Genomic DNA, 16,226 nt, shown 5'->3' with positions numbered 1-16,226 from the left:
TTTTGGCTAATATAATGTACATGGTATGCCATCGAATCTCTGTGCCAATTATCCTTTTTTTTTTTTTTTTTTTTTTTTTTTAAATGTAAGTTTTTGGCTTGTAACTTTTTAAAGTGTATTTTAATATTCCCAAGGCCTTTAGAACTTTTTTTACTCCTTTTTAGGTTGAACGCTAACTTCACAGGCTAACTCAAAAACTCACTGACGTGACAGTGCAAGAATAGTAATTTTTATTCCTCGTAGTTTGTGCAGTACGTATCCCAAGGGAAAATCTACTATTCTGATGAGTATGCGTCACTTGAATTTTTGACTCACCCTGTCAGGTTAAATTACAAAATTACTATATTACATTCTATTTAAATCAGTAAAAGAGCCCTTTACGCTATATTACATACACAAGTATCCAATCATAACCATAGAGAAAATTACAATGAAAAACAAAACAAACAAACCATAAGCCAAACTTAAATCTAAACTCAACAGGGGAGTGTTCATCTATCTATTGATGAGTTCTATCTTCAATAAACATTTTCTTAATCATTTGCAACTCCATGAGCACATCTTTGATTTCCATTCGGTCACCTACCGACTCTGCAGAACATGCAACTCCAATTCTGAACATGGAAATCAAGTATTCTCGCATTTCATATATTGTATTGTATCTTTGATTTTCAAAATCATTGATAGCTTCATTATGTTCTTCTACGCATAAGTGTGGATCCAAAATTTCCATCAGTCGCCCAGTCAAAGCCATTTTGGAAAAATGATGAAGGCTTAAACCATCCTTGAAAATTGCATCAGTTGGCCTTTTTCCTGTTAACAACTCCAACAAAAGTACTCCGTAGCTGTACACATCTCCTTGTGTAGAGACCTCAGTACCCATACCATACTCTGCAATCCAATATGTATTATCTAGTCAAGTATTAAAATTATATATATATATATATAGAACTTGAATTTTTTTAACATAAATGAAATTCATACCTGGAGGGATATATCCAATGGATCCTTTTACAAGTACTGAATTGGTTTCAATTTTACCGGAATTGCTTGCATTTATAGCGAGAATCTTTGCTAAGCCGAAGTCACCCACATGAGCTACCATTTCATTGTCGAGAAGAACATTGCTTGGCTTTAGATCGCAATGAATAATTTGTGTTTGACAATGATTATGAAGATAGTCCATTGCACAAGCAATGTCGATTGCTATGTTAAGTCTCTGGCCAAGGATCAAGTCTCTCGATTGAGGCCTCTCGTCTGAATTTGAATGCAACCAATTCTCTAGACTCCCATTAGGCATGAACTCAAAAACTAAAGCTTTGAAATCATTACCACTGAAGTCCATACTTGAACATGCAGTTATGATTTTGAGTAGATTTCGATGCCTGGCTTTTCTTAAAGCTTTGCACTCAGTAATGAAACTTTTGGAAGCTCCTCGTACGTTAAGGTTGAGTACCTTCACTGCAACAAGTGTTTCATCTTGATGAAGAACCCCTTTATACACAGACCCAAAATTTCCCATACCAATCAAGTTGGCTGAAGAAAATCCATATGTTGCTTTATGGAGTCCATTGTAAGAAATCCTTTTAAAAAGTCACCCAAGGAAAATGTGAAAGAAGATTTCATCCTTGGCTTTCTCATCCAATAAATAACAAGAAAAGATGCCCCACAATTGACAATACAGATATTATTATACCAATTGTCACCTTGGAGGCAAGAGATGTTCTTCTTTGCTTGGATTTCTTGATGGGACATGCAGGTAATTGAAGTTCTGGGATGCCCCCACAAAGTTTATTATTCCCAGAAAATATAAATTCACTTGCATTTTGAAAGACACCCTTTATTGGTACCTCACCCTCAAAATTATTGAAAGACAGATTTAAATTGTTTAAAAAGACTAGGTCATCCAGATCTTTAGGAATTTTTCCAGATAAGTTATTACGCGAAAGATCTAAATCTTGAAGATTTTTCAGAGAGCTAAAAGATGAGGGGATGGGTCCTTGAAAGAAATTGCCTGACAAAGAAAGCTGTTGTAAGCTCAAAACCACCAAGTGTGCTAGGAATTTCTTGGACAAATTGTTCTCAGAAACATCTAGCACTAAGATTTTTCAAGTTACCCACTTCCAACGGTAGGGACCCAGTCAAAGAATTATCAGCTAAGATGAGACGCTAAATAGATCGTTTCCGTTAAGGTTTTATTTTTGAAAGATCCAAAATCTGTAAAAGACGATAATTCTTAAATCTGGAATGACGCTTCCTACTAAGAAATTGTTTGATAGATTGAGAGAATATACATTAGTGTTGTTCCCCAGGGAGTTAGGAATATATCCTGACAATCTATTTCCACTTAAATCCAACATTTGCAACTTTTGGAGCAACCCAATGCCATTGGGAATGCTACCGGTGAGAAAGTTATTCCCCATAGATAGTGCAATTAAGTTAGTGAGGTTTCCAATTCTAGAAGGAATGCTTCCGAATATTTGATTTTGTGTTAGATCTAGTGTAGTGAGTTGGTTGGACAGATGGGTTATAAAATTCGGTAGCTTACCTCCAAAATGATTTCCACCGATAATCAACAATTGTAGCTTAGTGCAGTTGGTCAAGGAATTTAGAAAATTCAAATCATTTTCTTCCCCAGTTCCTAAATGATTGGCATCCAAACGTAGAACCTGAAGGCCATTTAGGTTTCCTATCTCAATTGGGACTTTTCCAGAAAAATTGTTATCAGAAATATCAAACCTCTGAAGTTGTGAAGCATTGAACAATGACGTAGGAATGGATCGAAAAAAACTATTTCCTCCAATAAAAAATATTTTGAGATTGGGAAGATTGAGGCCAATCTCAAGTGGAAGATTGCCGGTTAGTTGGTTATCTGGTACAGAAAAAAATGCTATAGATGAGAGATTATAAAGAGAGGGAGGAATGGTACCAGAAAAAAAATTTGGACCAAGACCAAGATAAATTAGATTTTTAAGTTGACCTAGGGAATCTGGAATACTTCCTTGTAGAGAATTGTCGCCTAGAGAAAGAGTGATGAGAGATGAAAGATTCCCAAAGGAAGTTGGGATCCCTCCTGATAGATTGTTGTCATTAAGAGCCCATATACTGAGCTTTGACAGAGACCCAATCTCAGTCGGTAGATTCCCGACAAAGTTGTTGTAAACTAGATTGAGTATTTTGAGGTTTGAGCATTGGGACAGATTGACTGGAATTTCCCCTCCGAAGGAATTTGCCGCATTCTGAATATTTCAAGTCTGAACAAGCGGCCGACTTCTTGGGGAATTGCACCTTGGAAGCTGTTGTTCATTAGAATTATAGTATGTAGGAAAGAGAGGTTTCCAATATAGGGAGACATATAGCCTACCAACCCTCGTGATTGTAGGTCCAATGTTACCACCCTTTGATGTCGACGACTGCATACAATACCTGTCCACTCGCAGAAATGGAGTGAATCATTCCACGAGCTCATAATTTGCTGAGGATCATGAATGAGATCCTTGAAGGCAAGCAAGGCGAGTCGATCAGTTTCATTCCCTAAGGTGCTAGATTTGGCCAATCCTATTGGTAAACCAACGCACAAGAAAATGAGGGAAGGTAGAAGAAAGAAACGAAGAACACTCATCATGGCCAAATTTGTAATTGAGTTATCTTTGTGAGTGAGCTATATATAAAAAAAAAAAAAAAAAAAAGAGGTGAATAGTGAGTCTAGCAGGGATAACGCTGAAGTAACATTAAAATGTTCATTGTGGGGTTACATTTCTGACGTAGATAAGAGTGTCAGAATCGTAGATTATTTTCATCGAGATTCGAGTCAGAAGCGGATCATCTGTAGTAACTTTTCCTTTAGAGCCACTGTAACACTTATGGACGGTTATCAAAATGCCACGTAAGCACATAGAAAACTTACACTGCTGACATTTGTTGAAAATTGGAGATTTAGTGACCGTCCATTTTCAACGGGTTGGATCATGTTAAAAAAACAGTTTTTTTCAAATTCATTTTGAAAATCAGATCTAAACCAATGATACAATTGGCTCTAGTGTTTTGTGTCCCCATGATATTACAATCTCTTAACGTAGACATAGTGTTACAGGGGGCATTACTGGAAAAGTTGCTGCAGAGCATCCACTTCCCTCCACATAATGATTAATTTTTGTGATACTATTCCAATATATTCAAATTGATACGAGTCTCTTGACCTCAGTCTTCTCATATAGATTATTAGAAAATGATTTCAGAATCCTTTAATTTTTTTTTTTCCAAACTAGTCATAATGGTGATGGAAATGATGATGATGATGATAACAACTATGTTGATGATTATGGCATTGAGATCATTTTGATGAGAGCATTTAGGTCATTCTTCATTAGTCTTCAAGAGAATATGAAGGTCAAGGAGGATATGCAATCAATTTCAATAATAGAAGGATGTATCTCAAATATTGTGTTTTTGTTAACTTGTGCCCGAAGGGCACACGTTAAAGTGCAATACATACACTTTGGAAATAAGCATGATGAGGGTATTTTGATAATAAATAAATAAATAAATTTAGCGATATTTTCGGCACAACATACAAATTTCTCCAGTGCATTTACTACACTTTAAAGGCACACGTTAACAAGACTTCAAACATTAACGAAAATCAAATATCAAAAAAGTCAAAGACATATCATTAATTCCAAAATTGGTGGGGTCAAGCGTCATTTAAAGACATGGGTTTCACCAAAATTTTAGCCTCAATCATGGTCTCATTTTGTGGTTATAGTCATAGTCATCAAATTGAATTGTAGGCTCTAGCTCGTTGACTCTTTTGTGAGCTTTCTTCGCCGACTATATCGCTAGTACTTGTTCTAAAGTATTGCCCCAAATGAGGGGTTGTTTATTCTCTTTTGTTGTATAGGCACACATGGTGTCCCACGTTTTGTGAAATTTTACATCAATTTGCTTACCCTCTTTTTAAAGCTTCGTTCTGACTAAGGTCCCTATTTTCCACATGACTTAAGGTCATGAACACCCAAGCTCTAAAGGTAGATACCTTTCCTATCATTCTCATTATGTCCTACTTCCCGTATGAATACACGCAGCTTGGTACGTGGTTGACATGGTAAGAGCACAGAACCACACATTTTTTTTCCTCTGAAAAAGATCTATGGTTTTGTTCTTTTACCATGTCAGTTGCGTACCAGAATCGCGTGCATTCATCATTATTCAATTTCAAATTATGTTTTTATTATCAGGTTGAAAAGTCAAGAGACTCATACCCCATGTTATAGGTATGTCTCAATATCTGAGGCGTGGGAGTGGGGTTTTGACCCTGAAATATTCACCAAAGTCCGGAGGGGGCACTTTTCATGTGAAGTGGATAGTTTTCAAGTCTTCCGTCCAATGCCAAGTTGATTGCGATAGGGCTAGACTTCTGTCCACACCACTTGGACAATTCATTGTGTGGAGAATAATGAACAATTTTGAAATATCGTTTTTTAATGATATGTTTGAGTGACTCCTACACTATGTTTTAGAATTTTCTGTCGTACAAGATCGGTTAGATCAACTCAATTAATGAATTTCAAGTTGTTTTGGGTTTGAGTGAGTCGTCTTCTATGTTTTAGAATATTCTATCATCCAAGATTAGTTGGGTCAACTCAGTTAATGAATTTCAAGTTGTTTTGTCCCACAAAATCATTTGAACCAATTTTTCATGCCAGCTTGGAGTAATTGCCAATTTTTTTGAAAAAAAAAAAAAAAGAAAAAGTAATATAATTTGAAAGAAAAAATGACAATGAAAATTTGACACCTTGGTCCATTGAATTTTATGAAATTCGATAGTCTTGGACCGTTGAATATGAGTTTTTTCCATGTTGTGTATGCCAACACATTAATAATTAATTTGACATTAAAATAAATATATTTTTACAAGGTCAAATACCTTTTGATCATGAAATTGGCCAAATAATTTTTTTTTTTTTAAAAGAGGTTAAGGGTAAACAAAGATTTGTTGTCTCGAATTTTATGTGCTAAGCCCATGAACCAATGGTAGCCACCACATGTATTTGAAAAAGAAAACAAATAAAATCCGAGCACTTCAACAATTCGGAAATTTCCTCCCGTAATTTTCTCTTCACTAACCAATAACCCTTGTTTTTTCTATACACATCAAGTCATATATGCCAATGGTTCATCAACTTAGCACATAAAATTCAAACAAACAAATCTCTGTTCTTCAAGGGTGACCAAAAATGTGTTCCAACATGTCATGACGTGCCTAAATGCCCATCAAGATAATTTTTAATGGTGCCCATCAAGATAATTTTTAATAGCTACCAAGGCACAAAATAAATAAATATTGGCCAAAAATCAAGGTCGTGACAATAAACTTGTTAAATATTTTAAAATAATTATTAATATTTTAAAATGCAAAGTTATATTTATTTATTTTTTGAAAAACATTAAAAATAATAGATAACTTTAACCCTGAGGGTAGCTCAATGGAAATTTTGAATCAATAAGTGGTGAGAGTCCGTAGGTTGTGAGTTCGATACCAAGTATGCTCTTGAAATGGTTCTGTCCATTTATATGAATTTCAAGGGACCACAAGTAGTCATCAGCATCGAAGGGTGATAATGTTGAACCTATAGTCGCAAGGGTTGGTTGGTTCCATATCTCCCTACATCGAGAACATCTTTCCTAAGGAGTATAAATCTAATGAACAACACCTTGCAAGGTGAAATCCCCCAAGAAGTTGGCCGTTATCATTGTTCAATGCTTCAAGACTTGAGGTGGGTAAACTTGAATTCCAATCATTTTGGTAGTGGGAATGTTAATTATTTGAATTTCTTTAATTCCTTAACCAATTGCACCAATCTACAACAGCTAAACATCTATGGCAATCATTTGGTGTTAAGCTACCCAACTCTATATCCAATCTCTCAAAACAACTTAATTACTTGGAGGAAATCAGAGCATTCTATTTCGAGAGAGATGGAGAAGATGAGAGAGAACATATTGAGAGATTAAAAGAGCAGAGCAGGAAAATAGAAAATGAAAGTGATAGAACACTACGTGAAAATATCATAAATTCGACGGCCCAAAACCGTCGAATTATGTAACTATTCGTCAGCCTCGACCGTCGAATTGGGCCTTATTGAAAAAAAATTCGGCGGTTAGAGACCATAGAATTTTCATCATTTCAACGGCCCAAAACCGTCGAATTGGGGATTTTTTTCAACAATAACGACGGCTTTAGACCGTCGAATAATATATTATCGACGGCTAAAGGTTGTCGAATACCATTTTTTCGTTGGCTTGAGACAGTTCTTTCGCATCTTTCTATTCTATTCTAAGCTTCATTTGGGAATCCAAAAAATGAAGGCCCAATAAGATTGGTTCTGATTTGAACTCCATGGAACCCTCATTTTTTGGGCCGAACTACTAGTAGTATTTTTAATCCTAAAATTGGTTTATCAACCTGCAATGATAATGGTTAAGACATTCGAAAATATGTTTATTGATCTCTTTGGGCTAGAGAAGAATGTGAAAATACTGGATTAGTTCAGATGGATACCAGTGTGACAACGATTGGAATCAAGAATCCCAGTAGAGCAAATGTAAATTCATATCTGGAATGGATGCACCTGGGTGGGTCTGACTCAGACCCAACCCAGTTTAGGCCATAGCTTCAAATGAAGGGGATATGATTATTAAGGAACAGAGCCTGATTTCTATTGTATATCAAGGTTATCTAACTTTGAGCAATGCCATTTATTACATAGGAGTTAAAATAAATCTTTTACGTTCAACAGATTCTCTTTTTTTTTCTTCTGACCGGTGAATTACAAGTTCCAGCATCAAATTGGCCGTTGTTACGGAATCCCCATCCGAACAAGCAATCTCATTCGGCAATGACATCTTTTTCTTCTCGTGATACAAAACTGCATCTTTTTATGGAGATTCATAATTTTATATTCCGAGGAGAGCACATCTATGATTCTTGAGCCTGTCACGTCAGGTAAGTTGATTGAGTTGCCACGTGCCAAAGTCAGATTATCAACACTCTTCTCTTAGAGACAAGATCCAGAAAGGCGTCCTGTTCCAATAGCATAAGAACAGTGTCTACGTGGCCTGTTTTGGTAGAAGTTTAAAATACGTTGGACACCTTACCAAGCCTTTTTTGGAAGCAGGTCTTCCCCCATTGTGATAAAGCTTAATTGTTCCATCTGAAAAACAACATCACCTTACTAAAATTTCAAACAGAAAAACAAAATGGGATATGACCATGTCAACCATAGTGTTTTTAATGCTCACAGATACTGGTTCAAAGCCGGATAGTTATTCGAAAGTGTTCTCTTTTATCATAATTGTAAACTTGCACTATACATAGCAAAGACCTTTGTCAACATCAACCTTTCATTTTACAATTGATTATCTGACTTGACAAATTTATACTAAAGAAGGTAAGAAAAATGCTTACAAATTGAACTGAATTAGGGAAAAGAAAACAAGAGATTGATATAACGTTATGTGCATCAAAAACAGAAACAAGGAAAGGCAACCAAACAACAACTACCCAGAAAGAACAATCCAAATACACAGTCAAAGAAGACCACTTTTGACTCCTCGAACATTTTGCTTCAAAGGCATAACGAACCAAAGACAACAAATCCAACCCATATTAGATATGATAGAAATCATTTTAAATAAGATGAGAAATCGACAAATTTAAGAAAGATTGGGCTGGGGGGGGGGGGGGGGGGGGGGGGGGGTAGGTCCAGCAATGTTTGCAAGAGAAATACAACCTAATGAGACCTTTGTTTCTTCTTCTTTTTTTTGGGTTGAATAGGTAAAATATCTTTTTTCTTTGATAAGTAGAACAGGTAAATGATACCAACTTAAAGAAATAATACAGACGAGGACAATCAAGGGGACACAATACAATACAACATATTTGATCCCATCTCACCACAAAATCTTCGAAGAAGAATCCCTTAAACTCTTTAAACACCTAACACCAAAAAAAAAAAAAAAAAAAACCCAAGACCGACACAACAAGCTTCTCTTAAGACGCATTCCTTCCATCAAAGACACGGCTATTATGCTCCTTCCACACCAAAAATGAGTTGGCCAATGAGCCTAAACTTCAAAGACACTTTGAAATGACCAAGGCACACCAAATGAAGAACACAACCATTGGCAGAACTCTAGGACCCCAAATAAAAGGGAAGCTAGGGTAGCTTTGATCCACTTGAATGGACCATAACAGTCCCTACACCCTATGTCTTCCTTGTACGTTTTATTAAGGGCTATGTGTCGAATCAAAAATTGGTACAGATGGCTGAACAGAAACATTAGTAATGTTGAAAGTTTTTTCCACATCCATATAAAATCATCTAATGCCCTCATCTTCAATTTTCTTATTTATTATTTTATTAATTGGTTATCTTCTAAACTAAATCCTTCACACTTAGAAGTTTCTAAATGATAAAACATACTTTTTATAGGGAATTTTTCTAATATGTTTTTATTTAATAATAAAACATACTTTTTCCAAGAACTGATTCTTTAAGTTTAACATGATGGAAACACTAAAAGAACTGTATCTGCATTCATATCCTGGATTTTGGGATCGAAGAAATGCACTGTGCCTGTATCCATCATCTTAGCCAATGATATTTTGAAAATAAACAACAGCTTACCAACAGAAAATGGTTACGCACCTTTGTGATCCCTCGGGAATATTGGAAATAAAAGTTTATCTATTTCACTGTAAGTCAGACTAGATTTAGATCGCTCAAGTGTGTCATTAGTCCAATTCACAGGTACCAAGATTGCAAAGGCAAGGAATGTGATTGGAACAAAGATTTTAAGTCTGCAAGAAGGAAAAAAAAATTAGCACCAAATTTAAGGGATAGAGGCTTTGATGATGGTGATGAGCACCAAAGAAGAAATTACACAACATATTAGAGTACAAATTCAGGTTAGGATTGTTTCACTCTTCAGGGATAAGAAGTTTGAAAGTTCAATATAGAGTAAGACAAATCTTTGGTTAATATGCAATAAACCATATTGGGTGTTTGAGCCATTCACAGATAGATGTATATCGATACCATCATACAATACAAAGAATAAAACCCCTCCAAGATTACCACCTTTTTAGAGTTAAAAAATTTTCTTAATTGATTTTAAAAATACTGATTGGACTTCACCTTTTCTTTCTTTTGAACAAACTGAGTTTCTCTTCTGGCCAAGACCAGATTGGAAAGTTGTAAAGCATGAGAGTAAAAAATTGAGAGAATTAATGACGGTATTTTCTCTTTCCATTTTCAAATTTCAACCAACTAAAATGTGGCAAAATTGCAAACTTTATCCATCTTTAGATAAATTTTAGGTGTTTAGGACAACAAGATAGGAAGTGAATATCTAAGTGTTCAACTCTAACATTTTTCAGGGATCTAAAAGGGAGTTTATAAATGGATTAGAAAACAAGAAATTCATATAAAAGGGAGTTTATAAATGGATTAGGTGTTGGATTGGCAAAGACATTATCAAAAGCCTTTCTGAGGTCGACTTTAATGGCACATCTAGGAGTTCCAAAGCAAGATGTTGTCTATGATTCTTACACCCTTTGGTGAAGGCAGCAGATTGGTTGCTATTAACTAATTGGTGAACCACCTTCTTCATTCTGTTGGCTAGGAGCTTGGAGATGCATTTGTAAAGAACATTGCAGCAAGATATTGGTCTATATAGTCATCAAAGATACTGGTAACAGCAGTAGCATTCACTTCTCTAATCATCTTGCCACTCTTGAGAGTACTCTTAATGGCTCTGTAGAGGTCTTGTTCAATTATTTCCAAGCTCATTCAAGAAGTTAATCTTGTTATAAAAGCACTAATGATTAAAAAATCTCGCTTATGATGCAGTACCAATGGCAAGAGCACACGCACACACATACACACAATCATTTGATGCAGTACCAATGGCAAGAGCACATCATCATCAGCATCTTAAGCCTTATGAATTAAGACAAGGGCAATAACATTTTTTTTTGAATTATAGAATTAGAGACAACAGAAACTAAAGCCAAACAAACAAAATCCATTAAATTTTTTAATAGATTTTATTTTATTGTTTTGCTATTTTAAATTTTGAAAGAAAAACAAAAGATATCTACAACAAATTTATCATATAAATGCAAGAATAGAGCTACCAAAGCAGATATCCATTGAAATTGATGCAACCACCTCTATTGATTTTAGATGCTTAACCATCATTCATCAAATATAAAATACAGACATAATTAAAGATGCTACAAAAGGGCTGGCAATAACACAAACCATACAGAGAGATCTAGAGTGGTTTTTTAGGGTTTTTGAGAGAGATAGACTTACAGATGAGATTTGGAGTGGTTTGATCGGTGGCACTGATAAGTGAGCTTCAGTTCTTAAGGTTTTCGACTTGAGCTTTGATTTCTTCTTCGTTTTGAACTTTGATTTCTTCTTCGTTTTGAGCTCTAAGAGATTAAAACCATTGACAAAGTGAGTTATCGATCCGAAATGGGAGATTGAGGGACGTGAGTGAGATTGAGAGATCGTTCGGTATTGAAATGGGAGATTGAGAGATCGTTGATGGAAATGGAAGAAACTTCTTCGAACTCAAAAATCAGTACAGATGGCTCAGAAGGAAAATCGGTAAAGATGGAAGAACTAACTCTGCAGTTGGATCAGGTTTCGTTTTCGATGAGACGTGGAAAATCAGTATAGATGGAAGAACTGAATTTGCAGTTGGATCTGGTTTCATTTTCGCTGAGATGGTTGAGAAGGAAATCGGTAAAAATTTCGGTGGTTCGTTGGGCTTGGGCTGTAGAATTGTTTTTCTTTACTTATTGGCCGGCGAAAATAAACGTGAGATTTGGGCCGCCAAGTTTAATGCTGTAATAGTAGCGAATTTTTTTTTTTTTTTTTTTTTTGGGTAGTGGAATGAGGCGAAAACACCCTAATTTTAAAATTTTTAACGTCGATTTTAGTCACACTACATTATATTATGTGACTAAACAATATTACGAAAATGCCATCACTTATATAATATCGATTTTACAAAAACTCGACGTTATAATTAAATTGAAAAATCACATCCATATCACATCAGTTTTTATAAAAATTGACATTGTATTAAATATATAATGTCAATTTTTATAAAAACTAATGTTATATAGTGATTTTTATTTTCTTTCTTAGCTACATGCATCAATCCAGATTGCTCCACAAAATGTTTTTAAAACTTTTATCACTTACATTTATTACATTTTCTAACAAATAAATTAAACCTAATAAGAAGGCCTGCACATTTTTAACAACACAGTGATGGTTTTTAGGGTTGCTTTCCTTCCTTCATAGAGGGAGCATCAATCTTTAAAGTCTAAACACATCACTCGAAGTGTACATCCACTATGAAGAGTGGAATCCAACAAAAAATAGTCAAAGCTTTCCTAAACTCTTCCATGGCAATATGAAGATGAATCAAGATGATGAAATATTTTATTTTCTTCGTCATGGTCTTCAAATATATTCAACAAAGATGGAAACGATTTATATTTTTGGGTAAGAGTCAAAGCTAGAAGGTAATGGACAAAAGCATTTCATCTAACTTCATAAATAATAATATCTTCCTAAAGCATTTCTTTTCTTTGCGCGATTACTACGAAAATTCTAGCTTTGTAACATCATTTTATTTTAAATCTAACATTAAAAATGTAATAGCAAGCGCCTTCGAAGGATTTAGCTACAGGCAGGCTAAAACGCCAAAAATTGATTTTATTCAATTATTTCTTATTTCATAACCATAATTAATTACAATCAATTTCATAAAATTTTATTTTTGTTTTGTTTTATTTTTAATTATTTTGTTTTTCTATCACTTGAAAGAAAAAAAAAAGTTCTAAGTGAGCCTTGCCCAAGGTCAATAACTTGGTATTTAATAGCATCTTGGGCCAAGCCTAGGCTTGATTTATTTGGAAAGCACTGCCCAATTACTGTAGTGGTATTTTTTGGAGATTCATGTAGGTAGGGGTCTCAATGGGTCAGTTCTGGTTTGATTCCTAAGGAACTTATAACCATTATATTTATTTCAATTCTAGTTCTTGTCGATTTGGGGTCCAGTTCCAAAATAAATGGAACCGTAACTGCCAAGAAAACACGGGTACCCATCGGTTCGGGTTTTTAAGAATTGAATGAGAAAAAAAATATTTTAAAGCATTATAAAACTTTTTACCTTTCAAAAAATTAACATATTATCTACAAAGTTATGAATTTAGTTACAATTTGTTACAATGAAGATAAACATATTAAACTTTTAGAAAGAGAACTTTTTTTAAGCTCGAATTGATAATTTATGTGAAAAATTGAAGAACTTTATATAACATGCATTAATTTTAAAATAAAATAAAAAACCTTTAATCATCTATAATGTAAAAACAAATGACAAATAAATTGGTTCTAGGTATTTGTGGGTGCCCATTGGATACAACCTAATGGCTTTGGTTTGGTTTCGATTAATTAAATATGTACCCATTGACACCCCTACATTTAGGTCCTCCAAATTCTGGATTTTGGCTAATAAACGTAAACGGTATGCCGTCGAATCTCTGTGCCAATTATTCTTTTATTTATAAACATACTTGCTTTGCCAAAAAGTAAGTGTTGTATATCAGTGGGTATGTTATGTGCGTAGATATCAACATTTTTTTTTTAAATGTAAATTTTTGGATTGTAACTGTTAAAGTTTATTTTAATATTCGAAGACCATGAGAACTTGTTTTACTCCATTTCAGTTGAGTCATTGACTGATTTTGTAACTCAACTCTACATGGTATTAACTGTCTCACTGCCGTTACAGGTGCAAGAACTTGAGAACCGTAGTTTTATTCTCATAATTTGTGCAGTTATGTATCCCGAGGGAAAAAATTTACGATTCTTGTGAGTACCCATCAGTTGAGTTATTGACTTACCCTGTCAGGTTGAATTACAAAATCATTACACTATTAGCTTATTTGATGGAGTAAAACACATTCTATTTAGTGTAATGATTTTGTGGTTTGTTGAGTACATGACAGGTTGAGTTACAAAATCAGCACTCCTCTATTCAAGCTAAAGTGAAAAGAAATTAGAGACTTGAAAAAAATATCTTGAAGCAATAATATCTTATTTAAATCAGTAAAGGAAGCCCTTTAAGCTATATTACATAACCGTAGAGAAAATTACATAAATAAATATAAAAAAACAAACAAACAAACCATAAGCGAAACTTAAATCTAAACTCAACAGGGGAATGATCATCCATCTATTGATGAATTCTATCTTCAATAAACATTTTCTTAATCATTTGCAACTCCATGAGCACATCTTTGATTTCCATTCGGTCACCTACTGACTCTGTAGAACATGCAACTCCAATTCTGAACATGGAAATCAAGTATTCTCGCATTTCACATATTGTATTGTATCTTTGATTTTCAAAATCATTGATAGCTTCATTATGTTCTTCTACACATAATGTGGATCCAAAATTTCCATCAGTCGCCCATTCAAAGCCATTTTGGAAAACTGATGAAGGCTTAAACCATCCTTGAAAATTGCATCAGTTGGCCTTTTTCCTGTTAACAACTCCAACAAAAGTATTCCGTAGCTGTACACATCTCCTTGTGTAGAGACCTCAGAACCCATACCATACTCTACAATCCAATATGTATTATCTAGTCAAGTATTAAATAATATATATATATATATATATATATATATATATATATATATATATATATATATATATAGATATGAACTTGAAATTTTTTAACATAAATGAAATTCATACCTGGAGGGATATATCCAATGGATCCTTTTACAAGTACTGAATTGGTTTCAATTTTACCGGAATTGCTTGCATTTACAGCGAGAATCTTTGCTAAGCCAAAGTCACCCACATGAGCTACCATTTCGTTGTCAAGAAGAACATTGCTTGGCTTTAGATCGCAATGAATAATTTGTGTTTGACAATGATTATGAAGATAGTCCATTGCACAAGCAATGTCGATTGCTATGTTAAGTCTCTGGCCAAGGTTCAAGTCTCTCGATTGAGGCCTCTTGTCTGAATTTGGATGCAACCAATTCTCTAGACTCCCATTAGGCATGAACTCAAAAACTAAAGCTTTGAAATCATTACCACTGAAGTCCATACTTGAGCATGCAGTTATGATTTTGAGTAGATTTCGATGCCGGGCTTTTCTTAAAGCTTTACACTCAATAATGAAACTCTTGGAAGCTCCTCGTATGTTAAGGTTGAGTACCTTCACTGCAATAAGTGTCTCATCTGGATGAAGAACCCCTTTATACACAAACCCAAAATTTCCCATACCAATCAAGTTGGTTGAAGAAAAACCATTTGTTGCTTTATGGAGTGCATTGTAAGAAATCCTTTTAAAAAAGTCACCCAAGGAAAATGTGAAAGAAGATTTCATCCTTGGCTTTCTCATCCAATAGATAACGAGAAAAGATGCCCCCACAATTGACAATACAGATATTATTATACCAATTGTCACCTTCAGCACAAGAGATGTTCTTCTTTGCTTGGATTTCTTGATGGGACATGCAGGTAATTGAAGTTCTGGGATACCCCCACAAAGTTTATTATTCCCAGAAAATATAAATTCACTTGCATTTTGAAAGACACCCTTTATTGGTACCTCACCCTCAAAATTATTGAAAGACAGATTTAAATTTTTAAAAGACTAGGTCATCTAGATCTTTAGGAATTTTTCCAGATAAGTTATTACGCGAAAGATCTAAATCTTGAAGATTTTCAAAGAGCTAAAAGATGAGGGGATGGGTCCTTGAAAGAAATTGCCTGACAAATGAAGGTATTCTAAGCTCAAACAATCACCAAGTGTGCTAGGAATTTCTTGAGACATATTGTTCTCAGAAACATCTAGCACTACAAGATTTTCAAGTTACCCACTTCCAAAGGTAGGGACCCTGTCAAAGAATTATCAGCTAAGAGGAGAAACAGTAACTGCACGATAAACCAAGAATGGTTCCGTTAAGGTTATTTTTTGAAAGATCCAAAGTCTGTAAAAACGATAATTCTTAAAATCTGGAATGACACTTCCTACTAAGAAATTGTTTGATAAATTGAGAGAATATACATTAGTGTTGTTCCCCAGGGAGTTAGGAATATATCCTGACAAT

General features: G+C 34.5%; 3 protein-coding genes and 1 long non-coding RNA gene across 4 annotated transcripts; all 4 read right to left on the bottom strand.

The window, feature by feature from the left end:
- Positions 1 to 332: 332 nt before the first annotated feature.
- On the bottom strand, positions 333 to 1,660 carry LOC147384054 (putative receptor-like protein kinase At3g47110). Its single transcript, XM_086426100.1, has 2 exons — positions 985 to 1,660; positions 333 to 891 (listed from the first exon to the last, which is right to left on the bottom strand). Exons 1-2 carry the CDS (start codon positions 1,520 to 1,522, stop codon positions 500 to 502), a joined length of 930 nt encoding a protein of 309 aa, XP_086282226.1. The 5' UTR covers positions 1,523 to 1,660; the 3' UTR covers positions 333 to 499.
- A 535-nt stretch (positions 1,661 to 2,195) lies between these two features.
- Positions 2,196 to 3,622, bottom strand: LOC147384053 (uncharacterized). Its single transcript, XM_086426268.1, has 2 exons — positions 3,422 to 3,622; positions 2,196 to 3,239 (listed from the first exon to the last, which is right to left on the bottom strand). The coding sequence occupies exons 1-2, from the start codon at positions 3,620 to 3,622 to the stop codon at positions 2,196 to 2,198; spliced, it is 1,245 nt and encodes a 414-aa protein (XP_086282394.1).
- A 4,072-nt stretch (positions 3,623 to 7,694) lies between these two features.
- Positions 7,695 to 11,928, bottom strand: LOC147384052 (uncharacterized). Its single transcript, XR_015172798.1, has 3 exons — positions 11,382 to 11,928; positions 9,711 to 9,862; positions 7,695 to 8,213 (listed from the first exon to the last, which is right to left on the bottom strand). It is a non-coding gene; the product is annotated as an uncharacterized LOC147384052 (long non-coding RNA).
- Positions 11,929 to 14,294: 2,366 nt separating this feature from the next.
- LOC147384051 (putative receptor-like protein kinase At3g47110) lies at positions 14,295 to 15,998 on the bottom strand. The gene is made up of 2 exons (XM_086424718.1): positions 14,857 to 15,998; positions 14,295 to 14,719 (listed from the first exon to the last, which is right to left on the bottom strand). Exons 1-2 carry the CDS (start codon positions 15,512 to 15,514, stop codon positions 14,532 to 14,534), a joined length of 846 nt encoding a protein of 281 aa, XP_086280844.1. The 5' UTR covers positions 15,515 to 15,998; the 3' UTR covers positions 14,295 to 14,531.
- Between the last annotated feature and the right edge of the window lie 228 nt (positions 15,999 to 16,226).

This window comes from Akebia trifoliata, chromosome 15 (assembly GCF_017979445.1).
Source record: "Akebia trifoliata isolate Shusen 1 chromosome 15, ASM1797944v1, whole genome shotgun sequence".
NCBI classification, from domain to species: domain Eukaryota; kingdom Viridiplantae; phylum Streptophyta; class Magnoliopsida; order Ranunculales; family Lardizabalaceae; genus Akebia; species Akebia trifoliata.
This window is presented reverse-complemented; position numbering and strand designations above follow the sequence as displayed.